The sequence below is a fragment of the Miscanthus floridulus genome, chromosome 17 (assembly GCF_019320115.1).
Source record: "Miscanthus floridulus cultivar M001 chromosome 17, ASM1932011v1, whole genome shotgun sequence".
Classification (NCBI taxonomy): Eukaryota; Viridiplantae; Streptophyta; class Magnoliopsida; order Poales; family Poaceae; genus Miscanthus; species Miscanthus floridulus.
Window position 1 is genome coordinate 105,854,712 of NC_089596.1, and position 14,367 is coordinate 105,869,078.

General features: G+C 50.6%; 1 protein-coding gene across 1 annotated transcript; it reads left to right on the forward strand.

The window, feature by feature from the left end:
- Positions 1 to 1,602: 1,602 nt before the first annotated feature.
- On the forward strand, positions 1,603 to 12,443 carry LOC136517418 (protein LAZ1-like). Its single transcript, XM_066510974.1, has 9 exons — positions 1,603 to 1,887; positions 2,670 to 2,956; positions 3,056 to 3,112; positions 3,206 to 3,314; positions 4,190 to 4,374; positions 10,074 to 10,162; positions 10,968 to 11,229; positions 11,312 to 11,563; positions 11,705 to 12,443. Exons 2-9 carry the CDS (start codon positions 2,804 to 2,806, stop codon positions 12,026 to 12,028), a joined length of 1,431 nt encoding a protein of 476 aa, XP_066367071.1. The 5' UTR covers positions 1,603 to 1,887; positions 2,670 to 2,803; the 3' UTR covers positions 12,029 to 12,443.
- Positions 12,444 to 14,367: the final 1,924 nt, after the last annotated feature.

Consider the following 14,367-nt stretch of genomic DNA (forward strand, 5'->3'; position numbering starts at 1 on the left):
CATATGCAACGTAGAGATAAACACTCTTGCAACGTACGTCTGAAAAAAACAGATGAAACATTGAGAATAGGCGTTTGCAACATACACCCTCCGTCCCTAAACAACTGTCACTGTCGATTTCCATGCCAAAAGTTTGACTCAATTTGTAGAAAATATGTGCAAATTTTGTATCTCCAAATAATTTTTTTAAAAAAAACTAGATTCAAATATCTATCTAACGATATTAATTATGTTCCGTAAATGCTAATATTTTTAATATATATTTAGTCAAAGTTGTTTCTTGACAAGCGAAAACGACATATATTTAGGGACGGAGGGAGTACGTGTACAACCATTGCAACATATGCAACATCTCGATCTACTTTTGCAACATCCATATAATACAATTGCAACATACATCTGAAACATCTGCAACACTTGAAACAAGCGCTGGCAATATGCGCTTTCAAGCGTAGCATCTACTTGCTGCTTACGAAATGGAGGCTCCCCGGGGTGTGGAGTTCACTGGAGGCAGCCACGTCGTCGCCACCATTGACCAGATCGACACCGCCTACCACGAGGCCGCTCGGGGATCCCTCATGGCCACCGGTATCCTGGGCTCCACTCAGGACACGCAACCCCTACAGCCGGCGGCGCAGTCCCCACCACCACCGGATCTCTCGCTGCATAGTGGATCTGGTGGAAGGAGAAGTGAGCAGAGTGGGGCAGCTAGTGTTGGCTCCTGGCGATGTCAAATAGATGATAAATAAACTGCCAAGTAGATTGTAATGAAGTTCCAGAACCGCGGGGCATCAAACTCAACCCCAGCAATGACATCGGAGCAAGTACCTATGAGATAGAGGAAGGGTCGTGAGCACATTATTTCAGGCCCCGTTTAGTTCCAAGCCAAAAACAAAAAAATTTCAAGATTCCCCGTCACATCAAATCTTGCGGCACATGCATGGAGTACTTAATGTAGACGAAAAAAAACTAATTACACAGTTAGCCGAGAAATCGTGAGACGAATCTTTTAAGCCTAAATAGTCCATAATTGGACAATTTTTACCAAATAAAAACGAAAACGCTACAGTAGCCAAAAGCCAAAAATTTTCGGAGCTAAACGGGGCCTCAATGCATCGCCGCCACCTCCACCTCGCCATTGATGTCAGGAATCCCAAATGCCTAGCAAACATAAGACCTATATCTACACACCAGCTAGAAATTCATGATCCCCTCTCCAGTGGCCAAAGTGGTCGTCGATGACGAGGGGATTGAGGCTCTCTCAGTCTCTCTAGTGAAAGCGCTAAAACCACTTGCTACCTTTGTCTTCACCCATCCCACTTGTCGCGAAGGGATTAGGACAGTAAATCATTAGGAATTACCTTATGTATCACCTTTGGCCTCAGAATTCACTAGATTGGGAAAAAAATGTCAGTTTCACTTCAGTGCAAACAGTTGTATGGCATTGCGGATAAAATGATTCTACGATTATATTTTTCTATATTTAGAGAAATTTCTTGTTTGGCCTCGGCCTCTCATTTTCCATTTTTTGTTTGGAAAATGTTTTTCCCTTTTATTTGATTGGCTGGTTCTGGTCCAAGTCCTCCCCTCTTCAGTCTTCACACTTGTCTAGCGCCGACTTGCCGTGCCGGCTCCCAACTTTTCAGCTGGAGCCGCGTCTTCCCCCAGGCTATCGGCGCCACGTCAGCGATCAGCCCCAACCGCTCTCTTGCCCTGACCAGCGCCGCGACGGCGACCGCGACGGCGAGACGCCGGCGCAGCGCCGTTCCCCTCCTGTCGCGGAGTAAGCAAGGCGCCTCCGGCCGCCGCCGCCGCCCGAGCCCCCCGGTTCGTTCTTCGAATTGGTCTCGATTCCCCGAGGCTGTTTCAACCCCAGTAGCAGCTCAGGTGCTTGATTCAGCTCATCCTTTCTCTTTCGCTTGAGGGTTTCGAGTCGAATCGTGGCTAATCCTTTCTCTCAGCTCATCCAACTAGCTAACTTAGTAGTTAGTATACGCGTGGTCTGATTTGAGCGGAATTTAGCCGCCCCTTTTGCTCTTCCCACACGAGGATGATTCCAGTGGAATGGAGATTTAGGTAGCTTCCCCCGCGACTGGAGAGTTTGGCGTTTTGCTGTTTGTCCGCATGGTCGGGGCCTTCATCACATCTGTCGTCTGGTTCCGCGTCAGAAAATAATCTCACCGGGTTTGTTGGTTGAGCTATATATATGTTTGTAGTATGGTTCTATTGCTTGTCGGTTGTCGTAGCCGTGAGGAGAGCGTTGCCATCAGGAGATGACACTTCTATTTTTTTTTCTGTTCTTCTAAGAATAGAAACGACGCTGCTAACAATGATTTCGTTAAGTTTGTCACGTTCTATTGGCTGCTGACATGCTTATTTGAGCTTGCATTTTGTACCGCTAGCGATTCTTAACTTATCCAAGAGAATTTTTCAGATTTAACCTTTTCAATAGTTCGAGTGAGAAAAATCTTTCGTTTATATGCAAGTGGTAATGTGGCATCTCTTAGGTCATACTTGCAAATCACTACTCATCATAAGACTATTCTATTCCTTAATTGTCTGTGAATGGATCAATCTATTTGGCAGTCTATTTATCATCTGAAATATGTTGTTGATCTGTTAAACTTTTGATCGTTTATCTAATATATCTTAATACAATGGTCTTGCAGATAGTAAACTATCAGCACAATTTGTACTGTAATTTGATCCGTGTTCCTGGCATGCTCAGTCTTATAGCGAACGTGTAGCTATATAATGTTGATGACTAAGAGCATTGGAGGTCGACAAAGTGCTATCAGCTTCCATGAGGGTCAATCTTGGGCTTCTTTTGCCCTTGACGGACAAATACGCAGCGCCCACATGGGCCATACTCATATCAGGATTCTTTATGCTTCTTTCTGTTTCTCTCTCGATGTACTTGATATTTGAGCACCTCTCGGCATACAACAATCCAGAGGTTTGTTTTACCACCACAACATGCTCAATAATGTGACCTTTTTTATTGTTTGTAAATAAATGATCAAATATCCATCTTGTCATGTTTGCTCTGTTGCAGGAACAGAAATTTGTTCTTGGTGTTATCTTGATGGTCCCTTGCTACGCTATTGAATCAGTAATATCTCTAAAACAACTTCTAGCTCTTTGCTGATTGGTTATAGCTCATCTAGTTGCTTATTTGTTGATCTTTGGTACTTCTCTGCAACAGTATGTTTCATTGGTAAATCCAGACACTAGTGTCTATTGTGGCATCTTGCGTGATGGCTATGAAGCATTTGCTATGTATTGCTTTGGAAGATATATAACTGCTTGTTTAGGTGAGTTCTTTTCCTGAGCCTCAGCGACATTTTAACTTCTAAATTGCCACCCTCAGAGGTTGCTTGCATTGTTACACCTACTTAAAGGTTGGATGTACACTTTCTGTTATGAATCTGTAACATCAATGCTGTTAGATACATATTCTTTTCCCTTTTAAGGGTACATGGGTCATGGATATGAAGTACACTTAAAAGTGCAGCTATTTGGTTTTAAAACAAGTCATGGTTTCATTTATTCTTTTAGATATCATACCTAACATCCATAAACTGGAACATGTTTGACACAGTTTATATTCCTGAACAACTGGTATAATATCATGCTTGGATGGAGGCTATCTAAGGTGTGAAAGGGCTTCATCATGCCTGTGCTGTAGATTATTCAAACGTAACAGCTTATTGTTGTCTTGTTATCAGTGGTTTAATCTGGAAAAAAGGGTCTCTGTAGAATTTCTAAGAATTCCCTTTCTGAAATCACAAGCCTTTGTTAGATCATCTTTCATGCTATGCAACTAGATGAAGTCACTACCCTTCATCCAAGGACTAAACAGTGGCTCATACGACTTTCTTTAGGTTATAAAAGAGATCATATCCTATCTAGAACTCATAGGATACCAACACTGTTCTTATTCGCTTATTGGTTTCTTCTTGATGAAAAACAAAAGAAGCATCGACTTGTTAAAGATATTATTATATGAGACTGATTTGTTAGCAGTTAGGTAGATATACTCCTGTGTTGATTTTTTTATATATATATTCTGCTGTTATTTCATCTGGGGAATGTATACAGTTGGAATTTGGTATAGCTTACCCTGTTTCCTTTTCAATTACCGCTGCTTGTTTACTATGTTTCACTGTTTACCGCAATTGGAATATAGGTGGTGAGGACAGGACAATTGCATTTTTGAAGAGGGTGGGTGGCGAAGATTCTGGAGAACCTCTTCTGCATCATGTCTCCGAAAAGGGAGTCATTTATCATCATTTTCCTATTAATTACATATTGAAACCATGGAGACTCGGTGTGCGCTTTTACCAGATTATCAAATTTGGTATATTTCAATATGTATGTGGTAGGACTGCGGATCCTACCGGCTAGGGTTCGGAGGTTGTAGGGATGATGAATCGGAGGACGGGAACGAGGACGGCGCTGGGGCGCCGTGTTCGTGACCTAGAGGAAGGAGAAGGCGGCTAGGGCTGCTGTAGGTCTCCCGGCTCCCTAAAGGAAGCCGAGCAGATTGATTGCTCTTGCTTAATTATCCAAGTGTCTTACAATTGATATATATAGCTAATGGAAATAACTGAAATAATACTATGGGCCTTTAGGCCCCTAACCCCTGCGGCTGCTATCAGCCTCTAATGGGCCTCCTCCGGCTATAGGCTAAGCCGGTCATAACATCTCTCCCCGCCTGCTGAAACAGCTCGTCCTCGAGCTGGAAGTCTGGAAACTGCTCACGGAATTCCTGGAGAGGCTCCCAAGTGGCGTCGTCGGCGGGCAATCCACGCCACTCAATGAGGACGCGCCAGATGCCCCGGCGCTGTTCAGCCCGGAGGGCACGCGCTGGCGCTGGAAGCAGACGCCCAGCGAGGACTGGAGGGAGGGATGCTGATGTCGGTGGAATATCACCGCGATGACGCTTGAGCAGCCCCACATGAAAAACGTCGTGGATGCGGGCGCCCTCTGGAAGCTGTAGACGATAGGCGACCCGACCAATGCGCTCCTGCACCTGGAACGGCCCTGCATAGCGCGGTCCCAACTTGTGCTTCGCCCGTGGATCAAGAGACTGAGCAGTCCTGTGCAACAGACGCAGCCACACCCAGTCGCCCACCGCGAACTCCACGTCACGGTGGCCGGTGTCGTAGTATTTCTTGGACAACTGCTGGGCTTGAAGTAGGCGCTGACGAACCTCGGCGAGAATCTCATCACGGCTGCGTAGAAGAGTGTCAGCCGCAACCGTTCGGGCCGTCCCGGGCTTGTACTGGCAGGATTGGCGGCGGAAGACGACCGTAGACGACCTCGAACGGGGTGGCACGCAGGGCGGTATGGAATGCAGTGTTGTAACAGTATTCCGCCCAAGCGAGCCAATCGACCCACGCCCGAGGCCGATCCCCTGTGACGCACCGCAGGTACATGGCGATGGCCTTGTTCACCACCTCGGATTGGCCATCAGTCTGCGGGTGAAAAGCCGTACTCATGCGTAGCTTGACGCCCGCCATCCGGAACAAGTCGCGCCACACGTTTCCAGTAAACACGGGGTCCCGGTCACTGACGATGGTCGCCGGAAACCCGTGCAACCGAACGATGTTGTCGAAGAAGGCCCGTGCGACGGAGGCGGCGGTGTAGGGGTGTCCGAGCGCTATAAAATGCGCATACTTGGAGAAGCGGTCGACCACCGTGAGAATGACCGACTTGCCGCCCACCTTTGGGAGGCCCTCGATGAAATCCATGGAGATATCCGTCCACACTTGGGATGGCACCTCCAGCGGCTGCAGCAGACCCGCCGGCTGCAATGTCTCCGTCTTGTTGCGCTGGCACGTCGTACAAGTGCGCACCCAGTCCTGGACAAGCGCGCGGTCTGCTGGAATATAGAAGTCGGCGCGGAGACGATGGAGGGTCTTCTGGACCCCCTCGTGGCCCGTCGAGTGAGCCAGGGAGAGCGCCTGGTGACGCAGGTCGTCGTGGTCGGGGACGTACAGCCGGCTGCCATGGAGCAGCAGGCCCTCCTCCATGCGCCAGGGACCTGGCAGATCGCCGGCCTCTAGTCGCGCGCGAAGGTGCTGTGCGTCCGCTGCTGTGACGGTGGCGCGGCGGATGTCGTCGACGAAGGCAAACGAGGGTCCCGATCGGGCGCAAAAGGCTGCGCCATCCTCGCTGTCCAGATCAGCGTCGCGGCGAGAGAGAGCGTCGGCGACGGTGTTTAGGCGACCCGGCCTGTATTCGACGGTGAAGTCGAAGCCGAACAACTTGCTGATCCACTGGTGCTGGGGAACGGTGGAGAGACGCTGATCCAAAAGATACTTCAAACTGTAATGGTCAGTGCGAATAAGGAAATGACGCCCCCATAAATATGGACGCCAGTGGCGCACCGCCTGTACCAGACCGATTAGCTCCCGCTCATAGGCCGCCAGCTTGAGATGTCTTGCGGCGAACGGCCGGCTGAAGAAAGCGAGGGGGCCGGCGTCCTGGTGCAGGACGGCGCCGAAACCCACGCCCGATGCGTCGCAGTCCACCGTGAAAAATTTGTCGAAATCGGGCATCTGGAGGACGGGCCCCGTGGTGAGGGCGTGCTTGAGCTTCTGGAAGGCCTCGTCGGCCTCGGCATCCCAGGTGAACGCGTCTCGCCGCAAGAGACGCGTTAGGGGCGCTGCGATGAGGCCAAATTCCCTAATGAATTTTCGGTAATAGCCCGCCAGGCCCAGAAAGCCCCGAAGGCCCCTGACGGAGCGCGGCGACGGCCAGTCTTCGACGGACGCCACCTTGTCGGCGTCCATGGCGACGCCGTCCTTGGAAATCACGTGGCCCAAGTAAGCCACAGACGTTGCCCCGAACGAGCACTTGGAGCGCTTAAGGTGGAGATGATGCGCCCGAAGCTCGCTGAGGACGATGGCGATGTGCTGAAGGTGTTCCGACCAGGACGAACTGTAAATCAGGATGTCGTCAAAAAAGACCAGCACAAACCGTCGTAGATACGGCCGAAGGACGTCGTTCATCAGCGCCTGGAACGTGGCCGGTGCGTTGGATAGGCCGAACGGCATCACCAGGAACTCGTAGTGGCCGTGGTGGGTGCGGAACGCCGTCTTGGCGATGTCGTCGGCGTGCATCCGCACCTGGTGGTAGCCCGAGCGCAGATCGAGCTTGGTGAAAAAGCGAGCCCCGTGTAGCTCGTCCAGCAACTCATCCACCACCGGAATGGGGAACTTATCCTTCGAGGTCTTGGCGTTGAGGGCACGGTAGTCGATGCAGAAGCGCCAGGACTTGTCCGCCTTGCGGACGAGGAGCACTGGGGCCGAAAACGGCGAAGTGCTCGGACGGATGATGCCTTGGGCGAGCATGGCCTCGCACTGACGTTCCAGCTCGTCCTTCTGGAGCTGGGGGTAGCGGTACGGTCGGACGGCCACCGGCGCCGTGTCGGGTAGCAGGTGAATGCGGTGGTCGTACGGCCGGGCCGGTGGAATACCGCGCGGCTCGTCGAAGAGGGCGCTGTGCTGCTGTAGGAGGCGGTCCAACAGCGGCTGTTGATTGTCATTGGAGACAACCGCTGCCTGGACAGTCCCATTAGTCCCGCCCATGCCCGTCCAGAGGATACGGCGGTCGTGGCGGGAGAATGACATCGTCTTGGCCGCCAAGTCCCACAAGATCGGACCGAGCGTCTTCAGGTAGTCGTAGCCGAGGATGAGGTCGAAACCGCCAAGGTCGAGGCCGACGCAGGTGATGAGGAAGTCCTCACCCGCAATGCGAATGGGGACCTCGCGGGCGATGCCTTCGCAGCGTAGGCGGTCGCCGTTGGCCACCGTAACCCGCAACTGGTCGCCCCCCGTAGGAGAGAGACCCAAGCGGCGCATAGCCTCGCCGCGGAGGAAGTTATGGGTAGATCCAGTGTCGAGAAGGGCCACCAGGCGCTGCCCGTTCACCTCCACCGGCAGTAACATCGTATTCTCCGTTGTGATACCTGCCAAGGCATGCAAGGAGACGACGAAAGCGTTAGCATCTGGCTGCTCCTGGGCGGCCGGCTCCTCCGCCTGTTCCGCAGCCACCGCGGCACCTTCCTCGACTGACGCCGCCTCGTCCACGATGCAGTCGTCCGCGGCGATGTAGAGGAGGCGGTGGCATACGTGTCCGGGGGTGTAGGGCTCGTCGCAGTTGAAGCAGAGCCCCCGGCGTCGGCGCTCCGCCTGCTCTGCTGGCGTCAGGCGGCGGAACACGCGACCGTCGGGCGGCGCGTTGGCCGCAGCGGCCCCTTGGCCTCCCGGCAGTGCCAGACCCGCGGCGGCGCGGCCCGAGGGTACGAGTCGCGGGGGCGGCCGTGCACCGCGCGCATGGGACAGCGCCTGCATGGCTGCTGCCCGTCCGTTCGAACGCCCGCGCATAGTGCATGGCCGTTTGGAGGTCTTGGGGCTCTCGCATCTCCACGTCGGCCCGGATATGCTCCGGGAGGCCGCCCACGAAGAGCTCGGCCCGCTGTAGTGTAGAGACTCCCGGGGCGTGGCATGCCAAGGCCTGGAAGCGCGCGGCGAAGTCCTGCACCGTCGAAGTGAAGGGTAGCCGGCCTAGCTCAGCCAAGCGGCTGCCCCGTAGTGGTGGCCCGAAGCGCATGCGACAGAGGTCCCGAAAACGCTCCCACGGCGGCATCCCTTCATCTTGCTCCAGGGCGTGGTACCAGGTCTGCGCCTCGCCCTTCAGGTGATAGGAGGCGAGCCAGGTACGGTCAGATGCTAGCGTACGCTGGCCCCTGAAGAATTGCTCACACTGGTTGAGCCAATTCAGGGGATCCCCGGAACCGTCGTACGTGGGGAACTCCAGCTTATAGAACTTGGGCGGCGCTGGCAGAGGTCCGTCATCAGAGGATCCCCTTGCAGGAGCTGCTGGCACCCTGGCCGACATCGCCGACGACTGGAGGTGATCACCATGGAATAGAGTGCCGTCGGCGCCCCCGTACAGGACGCCGGACGCCGGAACACCCCCATGCGTGATGCCCAAGCCCGTGGAGAGCAGGGGTGGCACGGAAGGCTGGGAGCGCGCTGTAGTGTAGATGGGTGACCCCGACGCCTCTGGCAGGCCCGTGATCCAACTTGGCAGCTGCGACGGCGACCGGGGAAACGCGATCTGCGTGATCGGCACTCCAGTAGACGAATGCGGATGCACGGCCTGGTGTGTCGAGGAAACCGACCCGTCGTAGGGCATGCCGTACTGGTAGGAGACGGCCGCTGGAGCGGCCTCCCGCTGCGGTGGCGGAGGCGGCGCCGGCAGGGCCTGCTGGTACGTTGGCTGTGGCGCTGGCAGTACCGGCTGTACCTGCTGGTAGTAGTAGGGCTGAGGCTGCGGCTGGGTCGCATAGGGCCCCGCGAGGAACGATCGGATGCCCGCAATGGCCTGGCCGATCTCGAGAACGGCCGCCGTCAGTTCTGCGGGCGTCATGACGGGCCCCTGCGGTGTCGCCGATGGGGCGACCGCCCCCGAGGTGACCACGATCGCGGACGTCGTCGCGGGCAGCAGCTGCGTGGTGGAGGGAAGGAGCTGCGTCGCGGGAAGAAGCGGCTGCGGGGGTGCCCCTGGTCCCGTGGATGGGGGCAGCGGCGGCGGCATGGTGGAGGCTGGTGGGGGTCCCGACATCGCACCTGTGATCTCTGATACCAAATTGGTAGGACTGCGGATCCTACCGGCTAGGGTTCGGAGGTTGTAGGGATGATGAATCGGAGGACGGGAACGAGGACGGCGCTGGGGCGCCGTGTTCGTGACCTAGAGGAAGGAGAAGGCGGCTAGGGCTGCTGTAGGTCTCCCGGCTCCCTAAAGGAAGCCGAGCAGATTGATTGCTCTTGCTTAATTATCCAAGTGTCTTACAATTGATATATATAGCTAATGGAAATAACTGAAATAATACTATGGGCCTTTAGGCCCCTAACCCCTGCGGCTGCTATCAGCCTCTAATGGGCCTCCTCCGGCTATAGGCTAAGCCGGTCATAACAGTATGATCCCTTGTCCATCTAATTTTTATCAGAACAGTTGACTTTATGAGCAACTTAGTTAATTATTTGCTACATGTGCAGGTTATTATAAAGACCCTCACAGCTAGCTTGTCTCTTATTCTTCAACCTTTTGGTGTATACTGCGATGGAGAATTCAAATGGGGATGTGGGTAAGACACGTTTTCCTTTTCTTTGTAAGAGTGATAATTTTGTATTTCACTATTTCTTGAGCCCTGAAGGAAAAGAACCATCCATCTCTCATCGATTGAATATCTGTAGTGTTGAAATAGTTTATTTTGTTGAAGGGTGGTTGATAAAGACTATGATAGGCACACCCCAATGTGTAGTAATCTCTTTGTCTGCAATGTATAAATGGTGAAAATTGCACGTTTAGCTTTGTTCACTCTGTGCTGCAGATACCTTTACTTTTCTTTGTCCGAGCGAGAATTTGCATTTTCACTAATTCTTTGAGTCCCATAGGAAAAGAATCATCCTTTTCTTATTGATTGAATATCTGCAGTACTGAAATAGTTTATTTGAAGGATGTTGCATACTCCCTCCGTCCCTAAATAACTGTCGCCGTTGGTGTGCGTGCCACAAGTTTGACTCGATTTATAGAAAATGCGTGCAACATTTGTATCTCCAAATAAATTTATTAAAAAACTAGATTCAAATATCTATCCAATGATACTAATTATGTATCATAAATATTAATATTTTTTAATATATATTTAGTCAAAATTGTTTCTCGGGAAACGAAAACGACAGGTATTTAGGGACAGAGGGAGTAAATGCTTTAAAAGGTTCACAGAAATGTCTTTTTTCATGTAGAAGATGAATCAACTATCTCTACAAACTGTGATAGCCTATTCTTTAACCTCAGAAAATATATTTCCATTTTGCATTACACTCCTTTTCTGTAATATATAAATTGTGGAAATTGCATTATTTAATCTTAATCACTCTGTGCTGCAGATACCCTTACTTTGCTGTAGTCCTGAACTTCAGTCAATATTGGGCCCTATATTGTTTAGTGGAATGGTACACAGCTACTAAGGATGAATTGGCACATATTCAGCCATTGGCTAAATTCCTTTCCTTCAAGTCTATAGTGTTCCTGACCTGGTGGCAGGGTGTGATAATTGCCATCATGTATTCTTTGGGCTTGGTTAGAAGTCCGTTAGCACAGAGCTTGGAGTTAAAAACAAGTATTCAGGATTTCATCATTTGTATAGAGGTACCTCACCCTTTTCAAGTTAGACACGCTTTCAAAATTATCCTTGTTTACTTATCATATTTCATGTCTTCCTCCAACACAGATGGGCATAGCATCAATTGTTCACCTGTATGTGTTCCCTGCGAAACCTTATGAGCTATTAGGTAAACAATATTCGCCTACAAACATTTCAGTGCTTGGGGACTACGCCGCCTCTGATCGTGTGGATCCTGATGAGGTAAAGGATATCAGTCGACCTACCAAAGTGAGGCTTCCACAGTTGGAACCAGATGAAATAGTTGCAACTAATATTAAAGAGAGCGTTCGAGACTTTGTAATTGGCAGCGGAGAATATGTGAGTTTTTACATGCAGGTCACACTTGAAATAATTAGTCTATTATATGTTCTCTTTAAACTTCATGAGTCTAATTGGGATTTATTTAGGATGTCTCCTTTTCCATTTATCTTTGACGTCTCCTGCATTTTTTTTCTGTAGGTGATAAAAGATTTTAAGTTCACTGTTAACCAAGCAGTGCGACCAGTGGAGAAGCGCTTTGACAAAATGAAGAAGAACATCAAGTTTAGTAGGCAAAGCCGGGATGATAATTGGGTGAGCGCATCCACACCAGAGAGGACCATTCGTGGTATTGATGATCCTCTCATAAGTGGGAGCGCCAGTGACAGTGGGATTGTCGGTAAAGGGAAAAGGCATCGCAGAGATCCGAGCTCAGCTGCTGCCGTGGATAGTTGGGAAGGCACTGAGCAGGCACCTGATGGCTTTGTCATACGGGGTCGCCGGTGGGAAATCAAGAAATCGTGATCTTTATGTGAGATGTACCCCTCCGTTCAAACCTTGGGAGATTGAAGATACGCTGCCGTTGACTCGCTGGATTGCTGGTGAATTTTGCTACTAGCATGAAGCTTGGTCGTGCCACCCGCTGATTTTGCTCTGTTCGGCTGATACAAATCGACTGGCTGAATGTGCCACCCGCTGATTTTGCTACAGTTAATAAATTCAGCCAAACCAGTCAGATCAGCCAGGCAACCATTCAATTCAAAAAAAAAAAAAAGGCGCCAATTGCAACACCAGCCATCATGCATGGGCAGTCCTTACATCATTCAAATTCAAATCAAACATCAGGCACCAAAAACCAGCCATGGTCAACCCTTACATCAGTTCCTTGTTCATGTCACATGCCAACAACTTAATAAAACAATTCATTGCAACACCACTCACATATAATTTAAGTAAAGTCCCAACTCTACAAATAGTTTTTCGTCCATACATCATTGAAATGGCACTACCAAGGACGAGGAGCCCCGACCCCGCGACGAGGAGCCCCGGCGCGTGCCCTGCCAAGGAGGATCCTCGGCGGCCTCCCCGGCGACCCAGAGGAGCAGCGCCCCGGCGGCCCAGAGCTTGGATCCGGCCTCAGCTCTCTCTCCCTCCCCTCCCTCCCCACAGCGCCGCCCTCCTGCGGTGGATCCAGAGCTCCCGGTGGCGGATCCAGAGCGGTGCCTCCTTCCTCCGGCTGCGGATCCAGGGCGGTGGCGCTCGTCGGCGGTGGATCTAGGGCGTCGGCGCCCCCCCGGTGGTGGATCCAGGGCGCTGGTGGATCCAAAGAGCGACGGTGGCGGGCTAGCGCCGGAGCGACTGATGCTTTTTTTTATTATTTTTTTAAAATGTTTGCCGAGTGTTTTTTGGGCACTCGGCAAAGTCTTCGCCGAGTGTCCGACGAAAAACACTCGGCAAAACAGCGTTTGCCGATAAACCAGTTGCCGAGTGTCGTTTGCCGAGTGTTTTTGGGGCTTCGTCGAGTGCCCCTGGCACTCGGCAAAGTTCCTGAATCCGGTAGTGCGCCAAAACTTTACACCCTATCACATCGAATATTTGGATACATACATAGAGTATTAAATATAGACTAAAAAATAACTAATTGCACAGATTGCGACTACTTTGCGGGACGAATCTTTTAAGCCTAACTAGTACATGATTTGACAATAAAGTGCTACAGTAATACATATGCTAATGATGAATTAATTAGGCTTAATAAATTTATCTCGCGGTTTACTGACGGATTCTGTAATTTATTTTTTTATTAGTACGTGAACAACCCATGCGACACCCTTATAACATCCGATGTGACACCTAAAAACTTTACACCCTCAATCTGACACCACCTTACTCCCACGATTATCTGTCGATTGGTATGAGGTCAGCCGATCATTGGACGATGATGGTGTTGGGATAACTGTCCCTGCATTCAGTGTGAGTTCTTCCAGGGGCACAGTGCCCAGTGCCTATGGTGGGCCGTCCTCACTTGCAACGGCCTGCAGCTGTCTGGCCACGCCGACATGATCAGTCCGCTGCACTGCACCGGAAGCTAGAGCTGGCGCACCTCCATCCTGTGGCATCGGGCAAAGAATCTAATAAATAATAATTTGTTGCAATGTGTTATTTTGTTATGGTGAAAAGTGAAATCTCGTGGTATGAATAATTGGTTTCTTATAGAACATGTATGGTGAAAAGTGATTCGGCCCCGTTCGGCTTACCCAGAAACCGGCTTGTTCGGTTTGCTTTTTAGTTGGAACAGTATTTTTCTCTCATAACAATTCAGCAAGAACAGTGTTTTTCAGCCAGTTTTAGCTAAGTTTCAGCAAGCCAAACGGGGTAGATCGTCATTCAAGAGTACATACGCCAAAGATTTACAAACTACAAGGTTAAACCATACTTGCATGCAAAATAGCCCATGTTTTCTCACCTCCGCCATGCCACCGTAATGCTTGTGGTCCTATACAACTGCGCGGTAGTTTGTGTTGTCTGTGAGCACTACCCCTCACCTATGCAATCGTGGAACTCAGCGCAACCTCCCTCCATCATCTTGGCCTTGTATGAGGAGGTTCAGGTTTCCATTATTTATAGAAGGGTAATTCATTTCCTGCTACAAAAGATGATCGTTTCGGAAAATACCATCGAAAGAACATGGCTCTGTAACTAGCATTAAAAGATGATAGCTCATTTCCACGTTTACCATCATCATCCGACCATCACATCGAGCGAGCTTTGATAGCATCAATGTTTTTATGATAGAGATCGTAGCTAGGATCTTTTCTAGTTGAGAGGAACGAAACGAATCATAGACTCTAACATATCGCTAC